Below are 21,407 nucleotides of genomic sequence, written 5' to 3'. Positions count from 1 at the left end.
GACTTTGGTAATTTTGCAGCCCTTACAGACCCTTTAAGGGACTTTCAAGATGTGTAAAAAATTAGTCACCATTTATTATGATTGATGCATTTAATGTGTCATTGATTTTCCTAAGCGCAGTAGTGTAGTGGTCATCGTTCTTGACTTCCGTGCTGGAGGTCAGGGATCGATTTCCACTCGGTGCTGCGATTCACTTGGCAAGTGAATGTACCTTGGCCCGGGTCAACCCATACCATGTGAGGGGAATAGGGTACCATCACTCTGATACAAGAGTATGGGGAGATATGCTGGACATTGAATGTGGTGTGGTGATGGTACTCATATGTTCAGTACCTGCGAGAACGCAGGTTCTCCCGTACTGTTCGAGTATCATCATCGATACAGCACGGCTCTGCTGTGTCGCGAGCACAGAGTACAATGTCTGGTAAGCGCTGTGATTTTCCTATCTAGGGGTAGGAAACTATCCCGGGATAGGGCCCGGTCCGATGATATCGGAGGGTCAGCTTCTCTCTCTCTTCTCTGATTTTCCTAAGCTGTCATATTTTCTCTCTTTTTCTACATCTCTCAGTCGCATCCATGTACATCTTCGCTAGCCAGACTGATATTTTATCAAACTTGGTTGAATCTTCATAAATCAGGATATTTTTTCCCTGAAAAAAATAAGAAATTGTAAACTGGGGCATGTCATCTCTTCCAAAACTCAAGGAAATTCTCTTTTTCCACCTGTGTTAATACACTAGGATTTATAAAGAATTGTTTAAAAGATAAGGTAAGGCTTGAAAAAGACCTCTTTTTAACTCAAACTTCTATGATCATATCTTAGAAAATAATGGCAGAAGATATTGGAAGTGCGAAGGACTTAGCGTTTGCAAAAGCAGCAAAGTATATTGCTAGTTGTTTAACGGTAAGTAATGAATCATGTCTATTTTGTGTACTATCAACATGATAACTTACTATAGAGCCAACCCATGAATGCACAGCAACAGTCTAATAGTAACGACAGACAGAGCTATGATTCAAAATTTTAATCTATACTTTTTGGACCTACCTCCGTGTGCCCCGGTGGAGGTTCTATAAATTAACCCATGTCCGTTCGTCCGTTTGTCTGTTCGTCTGTTCGTTCGTCCGTCTGTTACCAGCTTTTCTCAAAGTTGACTCATTATTTTTTTCTGATTTTTTGCACAATGATTCAAAATGGCAATGCCTAAAATGTGACGGAGCCAGATTTTCGAAAAAAAATATATTTGGGCAAATTTGGGCCAAAAACTGCCTAAAATAGGGTTTTTTGGACTTTGTGCAAAATCATGTTATTACTTTTTTCTGATCTTTAACCAAATAAGAAAATATAGCTTTTCTCAATGTTGACTCATAATTTTTTTCTGATTTTTTGCACAATGATGCAAAATGGCAATGCCCAAAATGTGACGGAGCCAGATTTTTAAGGAAAATTATTTTGGGCAAATTTGGGCCAAAAACAGCTTGATGATGTTTTGGGTCTGAATGGTTTAAGTGATTTTCGTATTTGGGGAAATTCCTTTTTACCATTTTACATTATTCAACACACAAGCTTTATTTTTCCATTCTGAATTTTTGTACAATTATTGTCACTTTTTTCTTATTTTCATCTGATGTTAATCCTTAGGTAGGTCCATTCAGCACGTTGCTTGTTTGTATTTTTTTTTGCATTTGAGTTATAGGTTCAATAGGTAATGATAAAAACATTTACTTTTTACCTTGCTGTTTAGACACCAGATCAATTAGACAAAGCTGAGCAAATCAGAAGAAAGGTTTTGAGAAACAAGGTTGGTAAAAAACATGAAACTTGTCTCTGATGTATAGATTGCAAACAACAGAAATTGCAATGCTTTTCTTAAGTTTTCTCTATTTTTCACTTTTACTCTATAACAATAAGCTTAGCATAAAAGTATGATAAGATTTTCATTTTTTCACAGTCCGTATAAAAAACCCTGGTCTGGAAGCCTTTTGTTTCTTTCCATTGTTTCTTAATTGAACTTGCGTTGAGAAATTAGTTTGTTTTGCTCACTTTTTGATCATGTGATTAAATCTTAAACCAATCCCAGGAATATTTGGTAACCTGATCAAAAACTGAGCAAATCGATTTTTATTTTTTGATATTAAAGGAAAAAGCTAACAAAAAGTTAAATAATAAGCTTGCTTCCAGACCAGGGTTTTTTATACGGACTATATTTTTTCCAGGCGGCAGTTGATTCTAGATTAAAGACAGCTGTCCAATCACAAATTGACGGTATTCGATCTGGTCTACAAGAACTTAAAAAGTAAGAACTGTTCGTTTCTGAAATTTTAAGGCCAAAATTTGAATTTGAAAATTGTGACAAATCGTCTGAATTAATTAGAGCCATATAAAATCTAACACAAAAAAATCAAGTCTAAATATGGTGCAATTTAGTGTCTTGAGTTGTATGCAACTTGCCTTGTGCTTTAATTTTTATGAAAGAGGCTTTTCCATTTAAAAATCATTCACTAGTGAGTTAAATTAACTTTTTACCTCAATAAAATGATTTTGTTGAATGATTTCTTTTCCATAGTGTGCAAGATGATATCCTCAACATTAAAAAGCTGTAAGTTAAACGGAATGTATGGTACAAGTAACCTAAGATTTGTAGTGCTAAAATGAAAAAAGGTTGATGCTAATATAGAAAAGTCCTAATAATTTGCACTTTGTCACCTTAACTCATCATATGGTATCAGTCTGTATCAGCAAAGAATGAAATGAGAACTTTAATTGTTTTAGTATTTTTGGTCATACCTTTCACTGACAAGTTCATTTATGTACACTTCTTTTATAAGAACAAGTAGAATTTTAATAAGGCTCCATTGTTCTTATATTTTGGCACTTTGATCCTCAGATTCTTCTTACCCTGTTCTTATTTAAAGGGTGGGATTGAGATATTTTAAGCTTTTGCCCAATTTTTACTTGAAATAATTGCTTGAAATCGAGTAATTCCAGGCTCAGCATTGTTCTTTTTAATTTTTTTTAGCCGATTTTGAGTCCCATTGTTCATTAAAACTTGTTCTTATGAAAAAAAGTGTGGAAAGTACTACTGTTCACATTTTGTTTGGATCTTTACTCATTCCTTAATCAGTCTGTCTGCATTTATAATCTCACTTTAACTCTATTTAAATTCATTTCATCCATAGAATTGGTGAAACGTCAGAGATTTTCAATGAAGTTGAACCGTTGAATGTTAAATTAAAAAAGCTTGAAATCGCTCATGGGAGACATGCGAAGGTGGGTTTGAGTTGATCGCTTTACAAGGCTTGTTGTTTTTGCCAAGAAGTTTGCCCTTTTTCACTCTTACCCCTTTTTGAGTAACTCAATATCCAGGGGAGGTACAAACTCAGTGTACTGAACCATATACTACCCTATGATTTTTGGGTTTTTGCCCAAATAAATTAGTAAACCATACTAACTTTTCGCAACGCCTAAAGATTTGATACCACCTTTTTAAAAACATCAACATTTTGACATGTACTAACTTATTTCGATGACCATAGTTTTGGTACCATCTGTTTGGTACACTGTAAAAATTTACCTTAAAAAATAGACCCCCCACTAGTTATGAATCAGTACACAGAGTCTGAACACCCCTCCACCAGTAGTCAGTTTTTCTCTGGAACATTATTTTCTTTTTACTACTTCTAAAGAACTCAATAAGTCAATTTTTGTTTTCATTCAGCTTGCTAAAACGAATGCACATTTGAGTTTAATCTTCAATGTACCTGACACGATCAAGACAACACAAGAATTGATCACTAATGGGAAATTTCTTCAAGCTCACAAAAAGTAAGCTTTTCATTAATGTTAATGTTGAACTGTGCGTCGTCTGAGCATATTCCTTGATAAGCAGCTTCAGAGGTAAAAGCCACTGGCTTAACTGGCATACGATCCAAATATCACGTGTAATTTAACAATATATATAAAGACTACGTACAATCTAATGTCCACATCTCTTACTAATTTGGGCACCCTTTTTAGAGATAGGAAGGTCGATATCAATGATTGCAAAAATATTTTTACCTCTCTGACCGCTTTGGAAAGAAATATATAAGCAGGGTGTCGGAATTAGATGATGGACATTGTTCGCATTAAGCAGGGTGTCGGAATTAGATGATGGACATTATTCGCATTAAGTTATCACAGCATAAAGAGATACCTTATCGGGTATTTTCCCGGCCTTAATGCGTTTACCAACAACTACCAGCAAGTGACAAATATTTTTCCCCGACAAAAATTTTCCCCGACGAAGTTTTCCCCGATAAGGTATTCATAACGCATTGTTTCATTATGCTTTCTCCCTACAGTATTATGGAATTGGAATCGACCCGTGACGACTTACTGTTTGAAGTTTATAAAATCAAAGAAGAAACCGAAAGTGAGGAGTCCATTACAGAGTCGGTATGCTTTGTTAAACGTGTATTTTCAACTTCATTTTTTGTTCTGTTTTGCTTTTCTTTTCTGTTTTTATTTTGGCACATTGAGGCTTAAATTGATCCATAATTCTGTTGTTAGGGGCAAAACAAATGTTTGGGGTCGTGTCTTAATTTTTCTTGGGATACTCTGTTTGAAATTGCTTGTTTTTTGTTCTTTTAACATGGGATAAGTCTTTCCATTTTACTTTCCATTTTACTCATAACACATATCTTAAGCTCGATGAAAGACCACTACTTCTATGTAAACTTGTTTTTCCTATTGTTTTGATTTGACCCAAGAACAATACCTATCAATATTCCATTTCATATTAATAAAAACTTACTTATTTTATTACAGCCCATATACACATACTTTACTGGTGTCCAAAATCTGTCTGTAAGTTTTTTTTCTCTCAAAATTACTTATCAATGAACATTGCAGTAAAACAGGTTTGGCTACGTTGTGTGCAATTTCGAAAAAATAATTAGAATTCAATGGGAATCCTTAACACGCACATAATGTCAGTTTGATCCAACAATTATTCCTCCTTCCTATTCTCACATGGATTTTGTCTCAAAAAAGTGTAAAAACTGCTTTTTTTCTGCGTCAATATACAACAATAAAGTCTGGGCTAAAAATCTTGGCTAATTTTGACCAGCCAGTATAAAGAAACCTTTGAAGATTTCATCATAGTTTTTTGGTCTCCGTCTTCAGGATGCTTTATGTAAACAATTGTTGAACATCATACAGAGGACCATCTCTGCAGCCAAACACCAACCTACTGAACTTGTGACGTCACTCCGTATCGTCGAAAGGGAAGAAAGGTATGACGACGAGAAGAATGTGAATGAGAATTACCTTAAGTTACCTCATTTTCCTTAAATTTTAAAGCTGAAAAGTTTACACCTGCTCATTCGTATTAATTTGATGTCGTGTTAATTTCAAGGCCGTTCAATATTTCCATACTTAATTTCAAGGCTGTTAAATACTTCCATACTTATATTCATGTAATAAGGTATTTAACACTCACTCATCAGATAAAATGATATTTAAAAGCTATTTTCAAATTAGCTGGTTTAGTAAAATTATATTATATAAATACGACATACGACGAATAAAAGCTTTATGACTGTTTCAACAAAAACAAGGTGAAACTTGATTGATTTTGCCAGAATCTATATAGAGTCAGTTCACAAACAATTTTCATTTTTGAAAAAAATGCTTGTCTCTTTTAATTGGTTTCGATTTAAAGTCTATATCAAATTAGCTGGTAGTGTTTTTTCGAACCTCGATAATAGAATTTGAATTAGTTAGCGATTTTGTGCTCGTTGAAAAGACAAACAGGAGTGGGATATTGTCATAAAGAAAAAACTAAAAAAAAATCGGAAAATGGAGAAGAAGAAAATCAACTTCTTTGATAATTGTGCTATTTTTTATCATTTTCATACGAGTGATTCTTTGATCTTAGAACATCATTAATGTGAAATTAAAAAAAAAGAAAGATATAGTCCAAAGTTTATCTCAATGATTGACTTCAAAATCCATCAAAAAACAACAAAAAGAGCCTTTTTTTAGCCAACCAGGGCAAAGCTTTAAGCTGTATTTTTTGATTGAATAAATATTTTTTGAATCTTTTTTTGCATTTATGATGACGTTCTAAGATTGAAGAGTTTCTGATTCAAAAATGAAAATCATAGCATTATTCTACAAGAAGTTGATTTTCTTCTTCTTCATTTTTCTTCTCCGTTTTTCCATTTTTTCCATATTTTTCTTTTTCGATAATATTCCATATATTATCTTTTTAACGAGCACAAAACGGCTTACTAATTCAAATTATATCGCAGTGTTGCAACTTTTCCGTCTGTAGACGGATATCCGTTAAGTTGAGATACATATATATTATTTCCGTCTTGCCAGTAATAGGGTTTTTGGTTCAAATGACAATCTAATCCTAAGGTTTCCGTCCATATTCACAAAACTTAGTTGCAACACTGAAATCGAAAGTTATTGAGGTTTGAAAAAACACTGCCAGCTAATTTGAAATAGACTTTAGATCGCAATTTTATACCCGTTTAAAAGATAATGGTAAGTGGGACACTATGAAGTAAAGTTTGATCCGTTTTCAGGCTTGACCATCGTGCTATGGAGCAGGAAAAGAAAAGCAAATATATGCCACCTGGTCGCCCGAAATCATGGAAAATCCGATGCATGGCCGTCATAAAGAAAAGCATCGACGAAAGGTTTGTTCCGATTCTTTGTCATGAATGATATGAAGCCAGCATTGGGTGGAAACAGAACCCTTTTTTGGTTCCGCTGTTCAAAGTTTAACTGTGTGTGTTCAGTAAAAATAATTTTTCAACGAGTTGGTCACGTGTCAGGACGTTGTCCCATCATTACATTAGTTATTATGCTGACCTTACCACATGACCTTGCCTTGATAAAGATAAATAATTATACGTTGTTCTGGTGTTAAATAAACAACTTTCAGAGTCGAAAAACAAGTACTCAAAGTACTCGAACTGCATAAAAGCTTTTGTCTATAATAACTAAGATATTTCACGAGTTAGGCTATTCTTGAGCAAAAAAATGTCAAAGAGTTGATATTCTCAATGGGATAAAGAAATCCTTTGCAAAATCATGGAGAGTAGAAAAATAATCAGGTTTTTGAAACTTTGTCAAAAATAGAGTTTAACAATTTATTGTAAAATCACAAATAATATCATTACAAAACTAAACGACGATGACAAGAAGAACTTACAATGGAATTATTTGATATAGCCGATTAATTAAAGCAGGAAATTGAATTTCGTTTAGTTTAGACGATAAGTAACCAATCAGTCGAAATGAATATAAATCGCATAAAATGTAGAGTTTTGGAGACTAAAACCAGGACTGATTGTGGTCTTTGCTGAACATAGCAGCAGTGCTGGTTTCACACTTCGACCCAATCACGCAGTCTCTCTTCCGGTTCTTTGTAAACTCTTTGTGTGATGGTTTTGGATTTTCACCTACAGATGAAAAATGGTTGGAAGATTATCACTTAAAATAACTACTAAGGCCGTTTGTAGATCAAAGGTGGATCATTTGACTTTTTACTGCTCAAGCTGGTGGGTAAATCCCTTGCCTGATCTTACGCAAAGATATTCTTGTTGTCTTTCTATTACTACTACTTGTACTAAGCAATCAAAGAGAAAGATCTATGTTGAGTGAAATAGTATGCAGGACTATGTTTGCAAACTTACTTTTATCTCCAAGTGGAGCATTGTATTTAATGATTGATGTTTGATCTCCCATCTTCACAATTGTGATGTTTTTAAGTTCGCCAGATTCCAAAATCTCCTCTGCGTCACAAAAAATGAATTCTTCTCGATCGTTGTTTTTTCGTCCTTCGTAGCACGCGTGTTGGTTTTCCGCGAATCGAACGAATTTTGTTTGAAGCGAGTTGTCCCAGCATATTGTGATATGTTTCAAATTTTCATTGGCTGTGCTCTCCATCTTCTTAATTGTACCGTTTGAATCTTGACAACTTCTCAATGGAGATGTACACGCTCCTTGAATGCATATCACTACCAAACATAACAAATTGGTGCTGCCCGATGACATAATGATTATTTCCAATTCAAACTTTCGTGTTTGAGCAACTTCTTTGAAGAAAACTTTTCACCATGGGTTTTTATCGATTACTTTTTCTCTTGTTTTCAACTTCTCTATATTCGAGTGTTCTTCACGAACTATAACATCTGGAAATTTAACGTGTTATCTATAATTATAATATATGACGTGTAAATATATATTATCATATTGACAAGTACAAAAAATAGTTCGAGTGGAAGCGCCCATATTCAGGAAAACGAAAACCTCACACCTTTAGAATAGACTTTCAGCATGAGCCAACCCCTTTTTGTTATTTTTTGAGGGGACGCTGAACTATTTTCCTCATAATGATGATAACAAAAACAAGTTCCTTGAATTGACTACAAGTTTTTTTGTTGGAGAATTTTCACTAAACGGCAAACGAAAGAAAGTCTCTTTCAATTCTACCTGGCACCAATTTGCATGATTGGTGTCTGAATGGTGTTCAAAAGATTTTCGGACATCCAGGGGGGGAGGTTGTATCACCAAAAGGACCGGATATCCAGGCGGTTCGTAAAAAAAGTAGGTAGTCTTTGTGGATATCGGACAGTCTGTGCCACTAACTCGATCGGGAAGATTCTTCCAAAATGGGAAGATTCTTCCGAAATGGGAAGAACCTTCCCGAACGGGAAATTAACTTGACTCCCGAACGGGAAGATCTTCCCGCTTTTTTACTTACCTAGGACTTTTCGATCGGGTTGAAACTTCCCGTTTGGGAAGTTAACGCAGTATTTTCAAAATTAAACCAAATTTCCACGGTAAAGTTTATTTTTCTTTCGGTGAAAGATCTTAAAATTTGATGCTTTATCAACTCCAAAATGTTTCAACTTTCGCCGGTCATCGTACAGTTTCGCCGAAGATTCAGTCATTTTTCATCTTCCCAAAGAGGAAGAATCTTCCCAATCAGGAAGAAAAAATTCGCCTAAGTTCTTCACGTTCGGGAAGTTTCTCCCCATTTTGGAAGAATCTTCCCGATCGGGTTAGTGGCACAGACTGTCGGAGAGGTCGTTCCTCAGAAACTCGTCGATTTCAAGGGATTATGTAGTTTACGTAGTTTGGATATTAAGCATAAAGAAACAAGCTTAATACAAGAAATAGCCAAGAATCAATGCTTACCCAACAAATTACACAAAATTTAGAAACTTTACAAACGCTACACGTTTTTTTAATAAGAATTTCCAAAAAATTTGAAGCCTCCAGATGTTTTTAACTTTTTGAGTTTTAAGCCTAAAGATTTTCTTAAAACATGTTCCTATTTTTGACCATTTTCCTACGAAATAGGGTGCTTTTGAGTCCACATAGGCTTATAATGTTCTTAACTTGTTCTAAACATGTTGGCCAGTGAAGCCTTAAGTTTTTGTAAAGTTTGTTCTTATAAAAAAACGTGTATAACAGATGTCAAAGCTAAGAATTATTTGGTCTTCAAAGAATACTCACACCTCTTTCTCATTGAATTGGAAAGATAATTACACTCTATTCATTTCAACAATTTAGCTTTTGATATTTTATAGGTTCGTCCGCACCTTTTTCAATGCGATACTATAGTGGACAATGTTAAAGGAAAAATAAATTAGATACAATACTGGCTATACACGTTTTTTTTTTTTATTAGAACCTAGTTTATAAGAACATATAGGCTGAAATTCGTCGAAAAATTAAGAACATCTTAAGAACATGCCCAGCCTCAGTTTGGAAAAAAATTACAAGAAACTACAATTTTTTCCTCTTTTTAAGCAGTTTTAACCGAATTTAGGGGTGGATCTTCAAAAGTCGAGAGTCAAATATTGTCAAAATTTTGCCAAATTTAAGTGCTCTTTATTTTGTATCATATTGTCGATTTAGAGTAGTCTGAAAAATTAAGAACGCATTTAAGAACATTTTAGGCTGAAAATTGCTAAAAAAATAAGCACATCCAGGCTCAGCCAAATTTTAGGTGTTCTAATAAAAAAAAAAACGTGTAATGTGTAAATAATCTGCTGTCATATATCGACATGAGAAAATCTGGATTCTTTTTTATTGAGTCTTCCCAGTTATCTTATTACACGATTTATTACATCATTTATATTAACACGAATTGAAAAATTTCGTGTTAATAAAAACCCCCTTTAATTAAAACCAGCCTAGGTGTCCTTGAAAAAGCAATAAATTTCATGTTAATCTTTTGCGTGTTAATTTCAAGGCCGTCGAATACACGTTTTTTTTTTTATAAGGAACCTTAACTTTGCTCTGAGCCTGGAGTTCCTTATTTTTACAGAGAATTTCAGTCTCAAAGTTCCTTATCGAGTTCCTTACTACATAGGAAATTTTGAACTTTTTGCCCCTTGAAAGATCAAAATTTGGTCAAATTTAGTCCCAATAAGGTACATTATTTTCAAATCCACTTATTCTCAGCCTGAGCAGTTCCTTAACAATTCCTTATTTTTTGAACCATTTTCAGCCTCGAGTTCCTTATAAACGTGTTCCTTATAAAAAAAAACGTGAACTTGCCTAGTAATATTCGTGTAATAAGGTATTACATGATTGAAAAAGATCATGGGTGTTGCTTAGTAAAGAAACTTCCAAAGCTTTAGACCAACAGAAGGTCGTTATTAGGGTACGCTGGCTTTGAGTTCCCCATTATTCTTTTCGACCGTGAAATGGCCTATTATTGATCCCAATCATGAGAAACGATTGTGAAAGCAGAAATTGATGATCATCTTGAATGAGATTTTCTCTTTGGCTCTATAATATTGACAGGTTCAGAAAACGGTCCAATTCGATAGGCCTGATACCCTTGTATCCAGTCCCTTGTATTCGGGCAAACTAGGGGGGTCAAGTTGAACATTTACAAGAATTTTTGTCATTGGATTGGTCGTTAACTATTCAAACAAAAACTTTTATTATATTTTTCTAAAGAACGAGTCATCTCTATTGTTTTGAATAACCAATTATGTGAGCATCTTATAAAAACTTCAAGACAACTGAACTAGGGAGGCAATTTTAGAAGATTTTGATTTTGGCGCCCCCTATGAAAAAGAAATTTCTTTGTAAAAATAATTCGAGTGAAGCGAGCACGAAAATCTTAGGGTATTTTCTCTCTTTTTGGCCGAAAACTGCCAATTCTAAGGTGTAAAAGAGCAAAGGGGTGCTGAAATTAGTGATCAGAAGCGTCTTTTTGCGCCCTTTGCATTTCAGCGCCCCCTCCCTCAAAAACAACATCAGCCATTGGAGGGGCACAGGAGAAAAAGAGTATGAACCACTGTATGACAAACATATATGACCAAAATTTATTTTTCGTGAATAAATAGCTAACCCAAAAATATACAATTAATTTTGTTATGAAAAAATGTTTAACATAAAATTCACATGGGCTATAGCAAAACAAAATGAAAATAAAAGAAATACAATAATGACAGAAAAACAGAAATTTTCCGATGGAGCCACTTTTTGAGTTTTCATAATAAAGCATTAAAATTTCATTCACAAAACTTCAAAATATCTTCATAATGGGGAGTTTCTAAACATCGACCAGAAATGGCGACCACGACCAGCGACCACGACCGGCGACCAGATAAATTTGGGTTATCGAGTTTTTCCTCTTTCTCCACCGTAGAGTCTTTCTCTTATGATCATTTATTTATCGAATTGAAGAGTAAAGCTCACCCCTGTCTCACCTACAGTGGTTATAAAGCCACGTGCAAAACGTGTAGAGCAGCCATTTCAACGCTCTTGGAGCTTGAATAGAGTGTCAATTTCTATCCTTTTGTATTTTCGGCATCAAATTAATTAGTAGCAAAATTTGTGCTGGAATTTATTTAGGAAGCTTTATATTTGATCATCAGATCATTATTTTGTCAAAATAAGTCATTTTGACAATGTAAGGAGAATAGAATAATTGATGAGATTGATATCTCTAAAACTGGCCTTCCCAGCTTTTTCCTACTGACAATTTCTATCTATTCATACTAAAGGCATCTCATTCGGTACAATTAAAATATTTGGTGTAATAAAGTTTACAGGCATCACACTCAATTGCCCTGTCAATATTTTTGTCAAAAAAGTGTCACTTTGTCTAGAAAATGACTGGTAAAGTCAAAAGTCACTTTTAGTATTCTCTAGCTAGAGTAATTCTCAGCCACGTGCTCAGTGGTTCATTTGAAAGCCACATCAGGACTCGATTTGGATGCTCTCTACGGTGGAGAAAGAGGAAAAACTCGATAACCCAAATTTATCTGGTCGCCGGTCGTGGTCGCTGGTCGTGGTCGTCATTTCTGGTCGATGTTTAGAAACTCCCTTCATAATGAGATTGTCCTGGGGCAATAGTCCGGGGGCATCGTCACGGGGGCAATTGTGTCAACCTATATATTGGTTCAATTAATAGACAGCTGTAGATTAGCATTTAAATAAAGAACATGTTAAAGCTAGGAACGACATCTGGTTAAACTCATTATAGACATAATACAATAAAGGTCAGGATTTACAAGTATTATACTAATGGTATTAAATCAAGCAAAGAAAAAGGTTTTACACAAATCGATAATTTTCCTAATTTTCACGATCATTTTTGACTTTGAAATTATATGAAAGAAGTATTCCTTCGATGTAATTTTTCATGTAGTTTTTAGTTTATTGTTCAGACCAGCTATTTTATAGGATAGAACATCTCCAATGAAGTAGTCAGGTTTTCTCCTCTTTTAGAATAGCCATTCATTATATTATTCTGTCTCTTGTGTTTTGTTTCGAAATTGTTGAATCCGTCTCCACTGCCATACGCTAAATCTTCTTCTTTTCGCACTTCCGATCTTTTCTCTTTATTTCCACTGATCTTCAATCCTTCAACAAACGTTACACTGCCCATGTCTCGCTTTTCTTTTCTCCAATCTTGAAAATTGTCGTCCAAGAGAGATTGCATTTTCATTGAGCTCTTGGCTAAAGCATCATCATAATCTTGACTTCTTCTCAAAGGTGATGTGTTTGCTCTGAAGCAAGTTAGGATTAACAAGGTGAAGATCTTGATCATATTTTGACCCTGGACACACTATTTTGATGGTATCTGAGAAGTGCGTTGACTTAACTGAAGTCAATGGCTTGCTAACATCGAATGAGATTTTCACAAATACTAAGAGTGTTATAAGGGGGAGAAAATATTTGTTCTTTGAAGAATTTTTCCTAACTCCTCCTATATGTAATTGGTCATGCAATTATATAATTATATAAGGATGTTCAAAAAAGGTTTCAACTAGTTGACCAATCCCTTTTTCAAAACCATATTGGGCTGTTCCATCAATAATCCATACAGGGGGGTGGACGAACCTTTTTAAGTCAAAAAAAAGTTTTTGGAAATGTGAGGATATCCCCTGGAAAATGGCAAAATTTGCAAAAATACCCTCAGAAAATTTCTTTCTATACGTTAAAGTGACGGTGGACGAACTAAAACCTGTCTTTTACCCCCTAGAAAATGAAAAAAAAAACACTTCCTTAGACCCCCTGGAAATTCTTCTCAGGTTACCCCCTGGAAATATTTGTCCACCCCTGTATGGATATAAAATGGAATGTCCCATTGAAATTATACACAAATTGAAATCAGCACTGTGCTGTTCTGTGAACGTTAAAACGATGACTGCTGTGTGTGAAGCGTATCTTTTTATATTGATACGAGAAAATCTGCACATTTCGTATATTCAAATAACTTCTTTTTTAAATAATCTTTATAATTATAATTTCATAATCTTTCTTAATATCATCGAGTACTCTCGGCAGATGGAAGAAAAAAAGACTTGCAGATAACTTTAATATATTTTCTCGATGGTTAATTTCAAAGCTTTAAGATTTATCAAAAATTTCGAGAATGAAGAAGGCTAAGGGAGTGGTCAGAAAGTATCTACTAAGGGGGAGTGGATGATATTTCAAAAAATCAAAAAAAAAATTCGCACCCCCACCCCTAACCTGGAAAACTTTTTCGAACCCCCCTCCCTCAAAAGGGTTAAACAAAATTCGCACCCCCCCCCCTTGCTAAATTTTTTCCCGCTACACTCTATAACTGACTGATTAATAAGGTGAGGGTTATACTTACTTATACTTTTGGATAAGGGCAACTTGTCACATATAAATCAGGTTTAAATGCAGTAAATTTCCAGATTGTGAGAGATCCTATAAGCTTCAATATCAAAATGTTGTGCACTCATGGGGGGAGTACTACATTATTATATAGAAGTTTTTTTTTGCGTATATAATATCTTAATATTACAGGAATAATATTTTGAGTTGGGTTTAAAGGTACTATATATACTAATGTTATCAGAGATTAAGGAGGCGCAACCATGGTTTGTGACGGCAGGAGAAAAATTACAATTTTCAACCACTTTGTTCGCTAAAAGCACTGTATTTTCAGCTCTTTTTAAAAAGGCTAGACTATGTTGACATATGAAATTGTAAGATATTGTAACAAATAACATGCTCTCTTATAGTCCACTGAACAAATTTTTACACAATGCCAAGACCTATAAGAATCGAAATGATGAGGCTTTCACGATGAAATTAGAATTAATATTAATACGAAATACGAATAATTTCGGCCGTAAGGGCGAAAAAAAATTCAAATCTTCAAATGTGAAACCATGAAATTTGACCTCCTGAGTTATCTCTTGAGTTGCCCAAAAATATTTCGCACCCCCTTGTCCATTGAAAATATTTTGGAACCCCCCCCCCCTAAACCCTCAAAAAAAATTCGAGTAAATGTTTTGTTTTGCATCTTTTCTCAGGTTTGACAGCAACCAGATCGAACTGAGCGAACAAATGAAAAGTGAAAACAAAGTGTGGTTAGCAAGACATTTAGAACGCATGCGCAAAATGATGTTAGATGATCTGCTCAATGTCAAGGTGTGTTCATTTCACTGACCTTTATATATCCCTGGACCAAGCTATATCCGCTATAAAAATTAACGTCTAACGGCGCTACATCATCAAAAGTATTCGAGGAAAACTAGATCTAGCGCTCTCGATGCATTTTCACCGCTATTGAGTAGTGCCGCTATTAGGGTACCACTTTCAAAAAAACTCTGATCAAAGACTTTTGTTTGGCCGGGATTGAGTAACTTGGTCTAGTGGTCCTCGTGAAAACAATCGAAAGACTGTCTAAGAGTCCTAGATTCCTGGGCTATCCACGTAAAATATCGACTCTATCTATCTGTATATAAAGGTCAGTGATCCATTTAGATCTTAGACTGATTTAATCTTTTTATTTTGCTGATTCCATAACACATGTCAAATTTACATTGTTTTTTCTCTCAGACTAGTCTCAGAGAGGTGTAAAAAATGCACGGAAAATTAAGGAAAATTGAACAAATTATCTTTAGCCATGTTACTGACATTTTTTCTTGACATTCTGAACACGCTGGAGGAGCGAATAAGGAAAATGCTTTCATCGGTATTTGTCGGTCCCGACTCTGACTTTTCGTTAGTTTTGTCACGTGGTATTTGTTTGTTATGATTTTGTATCGTGCTGCAATAACTTTGTTTACAAATTCTTAAGGGACCTTTTAATTTTCTCCTTCTTTATTTTCTTTCAGCATTTGGTTTGGAAATGTTTTCCACCAAGTTACGAAATCTTTAAGAATTACATTATCATGTACCATGAAGCAGCTTCCAGAACGGTAAAAGAAGGCTGGCCTGTTTTTTTTATTAGAACATTTTCGCGTTGATTGTCAAAAAATAAGCACATCCAGGCATTAAAACGTCTATTTCAACAGCGGCGGGTGGGCTCAAATCTACCCAACCCCTTAGTATTTTTAAACCTAAGCTGAGGTCGGCTAAGCGAGCAAAATTCACGTGTTCAATTTATGACAATTTGATTGCATGTTTCGAAATTACTTTTAATAATACTATTTTGACGAGTCAATAAGCGTGACATACATAAAATCGTTCGTTCTTGCCAACTGAATGTTGAAAACCGAAATTGCTGGCAGCCCGTTTATAAACGACTTACAGTGTCTTTAATCAAAATTGGGCTGTTCCGTTAAAAAGCCATACAGGGGGTGGACGAACCTTTTTAAGTCCAAAAATAATCATTGAAAATTTGGGGATACCCCCTGGAAAATGGCAAAGTTACCCTTGGAGAAATTCGTTTCATACCTTTAAGTGAGGCTGGACGAACTAAAATCAGTCTTTTATCCCTTGGGAATGTTAGAATAACTTTTTACCCCCTTGGAAAAAATGAAAAAACACATGGAAACTTTTCCCGGATTATTCTCTGGAAATGTTCGTCTACCCCCCCCCCCTGTATGGATATAAAATGGAATGGCCCATTCCCCTGGAGTAAATTCAAAGCGCCACCCCGGGTCGGGTCAAATTGATTTATGATTTCTTGATATTTTCTCATCTCTTGCACTTTTACCAGCTTGAAGATTTTGCATTGAACCAGCGAAGTGATCGACCCAACGAATGTGTACAGCTTCTCAACTGGATTAACGAATATGAGTAAGAAACATTTTAGAATGTTCAAAGGTAGAAACACGAAACAGTAGAAAGTACTGGGTGTATCACGAAAAAGTTTTAATTTTTGAGATTTACCTTTCTCAAGTTCTATAAAGATTTGATAACTGAATCTTTTTGCAATTGGAAGTAGAAAGCATGTAGCAAATTGAATTTAAAGTGTTGAACTTTTTCGTGGTGTACACAGTGTAAACCTAAAATTTCAAGTATCTACCTCACTTAATGGCCTCCTTCCATGTTTTTAAGTTAAATCTAATTTTACAAGCTCAGATGGTCTTTCTTGTTTTCTTTACAAGTAATTCAAATCCAAAGCGTACAGATTTGAGCAAAATTTGAGGCTGAAAATGAAATTTCGCCAAGTATGATAATTTCAGTCCTGAAAACCCTTTTCTATTTGCACTAGACTTTGAACGCTAGTGTGGAATGTTACTTACTGCTTAGACTGGATACCAAATCTATCTGTAGATCATAAGTTTTCCAATGAGCTTTTCTTAAAGGTTTTGTTTTTAATAAGAGTGATATCGTTTGTGGAGCAAGATTGGTCAGAAAGAAAGAGGAAAAGAATATATATCAGCATAATATAACAATAGGGAGACACTGCCCTGATATTAAGTATGTGTCTGATATGAAACGGGAACACTTATGTGAAAAAAAACCTTTAAAACAAACGTGAAACCCGCCTATTTTCACATCTGCTGACTTTACTTAAAATCATAATACAAAGCAATGAACAATAATAGCCAGAGCATGCGTTTAGGTCATCATTACATTTTTGTTCTTTCTTCTTTGTTTTTCAGTGGTCCAGATCTACTCGGACATGAAAAGTTGAAAGAATATGTTGCAGAGTTTAGCGATAAATTGGAACCTCTACTCAGCGTTGGTGTGATCAACAGCCTCATGGAAAAGTATGCAGAAACATATTTTCATATTTCTGTGTCCCTATGTTTGACTTATAGATATAAGTTTTTCATAATCGTTGGCCGAAGTTTGCTCTGTCTATTTACAAAAGTTTGGTTAAAAAACTTGCTTTGTATGAAATTAAACGATTTTTTTAGAACATCTAAAATTATTGAAGCTTTCGGATGTTGTTAACTTTTTTAGTTTAAATGATAAAAGTGAAAACTAAACATTTAATTTTATTCATTTTTGACGTTTCGGTGTCTTCTTTGCACCATGATTTGAGTTTTCAGTTGCTTAATATCTCGGCCATCGAAGCTTTATGATCTCGTCTATTCTGTTCTCATCTATTTTGTTCTTTTAAAAACCGTGTATACTTGAGGATTGAACTTAGCGATTTCAACATTCGATATTTACCTTTTGTAAGGGACTCTTCCAGAAAAAATATTGAATATGGGGGGTGGGGGTGGAGGGTGGAGGATATAACATTTTTTTGGAAATTCACTCCCCCGGACAACAGATCTCACCCCTGGACAAGCATCAGTTGATCCCTGGACATTCAAAATCACCCCTAATCAGAACAAGTTGCCCCCAAAACAAGACAAATTTTGATTTTTCACTATCCCCCGGACAAAATATCCAATATATCCTCCAACCCCCCCCCACATGTACAAAGAATTTCTGGAAGAGTCCAAGGCATGAAAGTTCTTTGTTATTCTTCATTTACAGATACGTCAGTACAACACGTAACAACCTGTTGAGTTACATGGCTAAAATGTGCGAACGAGATAGTCAGGTAACAAATGGTATTTCTATTATAAATGAACTAAAGAAAGACCCGTGGGGTGGTGATACTTAGGCAAAAATGGGTACCGGGTATGTGCGAGCCATAAGGGTCTCTTTTTCATACTCTCGAAAGTCTCTCAAAGGGGTACAAAAACCAATAAAAAGCAAATTGAGTCTCTGTCCAAAATTCACGAAAATCAAAATTTCTTCTCTCAAAAGGGTGATTTTCCAACATTTTGAGAAAAATCGTGTGAAAATCAACAAAAATTTTGAGAAAAGTTTCTTTAAGGGTCCCGAAAAAGGCAATTTTTCTCTCTCTAAGGGTCGATTTTCTATTTTTGGCTCGTACATACCCGTCACCTCGCAAACCTAATACCCCCCCCCCCCCCCGGGAGTAAGACACGTCACTTCTATAGTTCGACGGTGTTGTTGTCCCCTTAGATATAATGATATAGTCTGATACAAACTCTAGATATACGATTGAAACACCCATGGTGGGGAATATGTCTTTACGTCGATTTTCTATATAGAAACTTCAATTACTCCCACGTGCCTAATAAACGGGTGGGGTTGGAATTTGTACCTCTAAATACCCTAAAAGGTAATTATAGATTTAAAAGAGGCTGTTTAGAGCAAAAAGACAGCTGATAGTATTTTCAAAAATTAATAAACGGGAAGGGGGGCTCTTATAAGGTCTTAAAGTGTAAATTTTTAATTTGTGCTTATTTTATACTCGTGGTAAACTGACTAGGAATAACGTTTTTCTCGCAAGATGAGGAATAGAATATTTCTTTTTCTTTTTTAAAGGATTGGTACCAAGCGAAGCTACCAGAAAGCGATTCGGAGACTTATTTCCAGACTTCTCTTCCAGTTATTCTTTTCCAAATGATCGACCAAAACGTAAGTGATTTCTTTCAATGAAGTATATACCCGAAGGGCTAGAATCGAATCTCCTTGGTAGGATTTGAAGCTAACAAATCTTTTCGCCTGCTTTTTACACAAATGGCAGATTGACACTAAAATTTACCGCTAAATTTTGAAAAAATATCACTCGAAAACAAAAGAATTACTAGATTCGATCCGTTGTCAAAAATAGGGTGCATATTTTTAAAGGCTTGACTTTTTCTTGCCTGAGAAAGAGATTCGATTCTAGCTCTTCCGGCTTATACTTCATTGGTTTCTTTATTAAGAAAGAAAATTGAGTTTGATAGGTCATGTTTTTCAGCCTCTGAAAATGTCCCAAACCGGACCAATTCTCAAGAGTTCGCCAGATAAATTTCCAAAACCTTAACTATTTTAGTATCGGGTAGAGTTGATGTTTTACATTTTAATAAGAGAAAATGAGTCTGAAGCTTCAAACAGTGCTCAACCAACTAGGAGCGGATATTTTACATTTCAGCACTTTTGTCAAAGATGTTGGGAAACTTTCGTATCCAGTTAAATATTAAGTCTGTGAGTCATGGAAGATAATTTCTCCGAAAATAACCACTTTGAGGTACTCGGCAACCTTTGTGGTTTTTCTCTAGATATAAAAGTGAATGGTAAATGATAGAAACAACAGCAAAATTTTGATACGTTAAATTAATCCGGTGCCCTCCCTTCTTTCAAATGATACGATTACAGAAAAGAAAAAGTTACTTATGAGACTGCAGGGGAGGGTCGGTAGTAAAATCTGAGACATATATGAGTAGTAAAAGGATTTTTACGAAATTTTACATACCACCACCCAGACTCTTGGAAGAGGTATTTTACTACCCTGGTAGTAAAAGTTTTTTCGGCCCCCTCGGGACTTTATTGAAGTCGTTGCATTGAAGCGGTGAGACTAAACCGACGTTAGAAAAAAACACTTTTTGGTCATTTGCGGCCCGCTCGCAAGGGTACTCAAAACTTGTTGAAGTCATTGCGTTGAAGCGAAAAGACTTGGCTGATGCTAGAAAAAAACGTTGTTGGAATTTCCGATATGGATAATAATAGTAATAGCGTTAAGCTTTCGTTCGTTGTTGTCATTAATTCTGTCCTTGCAGTTTGATTATTAGCCCTCTAGTGCCATTTGCGCCCTCCGCTTCGCGTCGGGCCCAAATGACACTCTCGGGCTAATAATCAAATTGCGCGGGCAGAAAATAACAACAACGACCTCAAACTGAACGCTATTGTTATATTGACAAAAAATTTCGAGAATTTTTTGTTTGCAGCAAACAACTTTCCAACAGGAAAGTTATCCAAAAAATTACAAAAATTACAAAAATAGCTGAAATTTGCTAATTTTACCAGTTTTAACTACCCAGTTAGTAAAATTTTTTCAACATTTATCACATAGATAACACCTATTTTAGTATTTAACTACCCTGGGTAGTAAATTTTTTTTTCGATTTTTCGTCACACCACCACCGTAGTAAACGTCATTATGTCTGAGATTTTACTAACGACCCCCCCCCCTGAAGACTGAATGATTTAAATCCAACAATTCAAAAATTATGAAATATGCGAGGGTATACATGTTTCCCTGAGGTTACCATATCAATGATATGATATTCAATAAAATTGAATCAGACGAAAATTTGGACCATAGAACTTCGAACTGAACTATAGTTTCTCGGATTGTTTGACAAATCAACTAAAATGATTTCGACAAATTCTGCAGTCAATACCACTCGTGTGTCGCTTCTTGTGATGTTGTTTTAGTTCGTTCTCTCAGATGTTTTATCAAAGATTTCCCGTACATTTTTGTGGTTCTGCTTATTGAACAGAAATTTGTCCAGAGAATGATAACATTTTTTTTTGATATTGTCGCCAAAATGTCGAATCATTGTCGTTTTATCATTCCGAATTTTAGTGACTTCACGTATCCATCGAGAATTACTTTTATTGATTTTCAACGCCCAAAATTATGATATGTTTCTCACAGAATTTGTCTAGCAGCAGGTATTAATATATACAAGGAGTGCCCCTTTTTCTCCTGTCAAAACTATTTATCTCGGGGGGAGAGTTGGTACAAAGTGAACAGTATATTGCTTAGGAAGTTTGTTGGTCGTTTGTCCTTTAGCTATAATCTCCGCTCTCAACATCATATTTCACTACACTAGTATAAAGCATCCTCCATAATGGGAGAAGATTCTCTCGAAACGCAGCCAAACGTAAAGCTCGTGAGCTAAGCCACGATTATACCACT

General features: G+C 35.1%; 2 protein-coding genes across 2 annotated transcripts in view; one reads left to right on the top strand and one right to left on the bottom strand.

Annotated features, from left to right (window-relative positions):
• Window positions 1-21,407, top strand: part of LOC136807687 (exocyst complex component 3-like) — a 46,246-nt gene that overhangs the window by 5,814 nt on the left and 19,025 nt on the right. The window contains exons 2-17 of the mRNA XM_067064284.1: window positions 824-904; window positions 1,746-1,802; window positions 2,218-2,297; window positions 2,568-2,600; window positions 3,181-3,271; window positions 3,720-3,826; window positions 4,345-4,438; window positions 4,811-4,849; window positions 5,168-5,277; window positions 6,580-6,693; window positions 14,827-14,944; window positions 15,634-15,717; window positions 16,461-16,540; window positions 17,353-17,460; window positions 18,182-18,248; window positions 19,046-19,138. Coding sequence (XP_066920385.1) covers window positions 830-904; window positions 1,746-1,802; window positions 2,218-2,297; window positions 2,568-2,600; window positions 3,181-3,271; window positions 3,720-3,826; window positions 4,345-4,438; window positions 4,811-4,849; window positions 5,168-5,277; window positions 6,580-6,693; window positions 14,827-14,944; window positions 15,634-15,717; window positions 16,461-16,540; window positions 17,353-17,460; window positions 18,182-18,248; window positions 19,046-19,138 — 1,350 coding nt within the window. The 5' untranslated portion in view covers window positions 824-829. The remainder of the gene's footprint in view (window positions 1-823; window positions 905-1,745; window positions 1,803-2,217; window positions 2,298-2,567; window positions 2,601-3,180; window positions 3,272-3,719; window positions 3,827-4,344; window positions 4,439-4,810; window positions 4,850-5,167; window positions 5,278-6,579; window positions 6,694-14,826; window positions 14,945-15,633; window positions 15,718-16,460; window positions 16,541-17,352; window positions 17,461-18,181; window positions 18,249-19,045; window positions 19,139-21,407) is intronic.
• Window positions 7,136-8,201, bottom strand: LOC136807799 (uncharacterized). The gene is made up of 2 exons (XM_067064422.1): window positions 7,696-8,201; window positions 7,136-7,461 (listed from the first exon to the last, which is right to left on the bottom strand). Exons 1-2 carry the CDS (start codon window positions 8,054-8,056, stop codon window positions 7,334-7,336), a joined length of 489 nt encoding a protein of 162 aa, XP_066920523.1. The 5' UTR covers window positions 8,057-8,201; the 3' UTR covers window positions 7,136-7,333.

Source organism: Clytia hemisphaerica, unplaced genomic scaffold (genome assembly GCF_902728285.1).
Source record: "Clytia hemisphaerica strain Z4C2 unplaced genomic scaffold, Clytia hemisphaerica genome assembly, whole genome shotgun sequence".
In the NCBI taxonomy this organism is placed as follows: domain Eukaryota; kingdom Metazoa; phylum Cnidaria; class Hydrozoa; order Leptothecata; family Clytiidae; genus Clytia; species Clytia hemisphaerica.
This window is presented reverse-complemented; position numbering and strand designations above follow the sequence as displayed.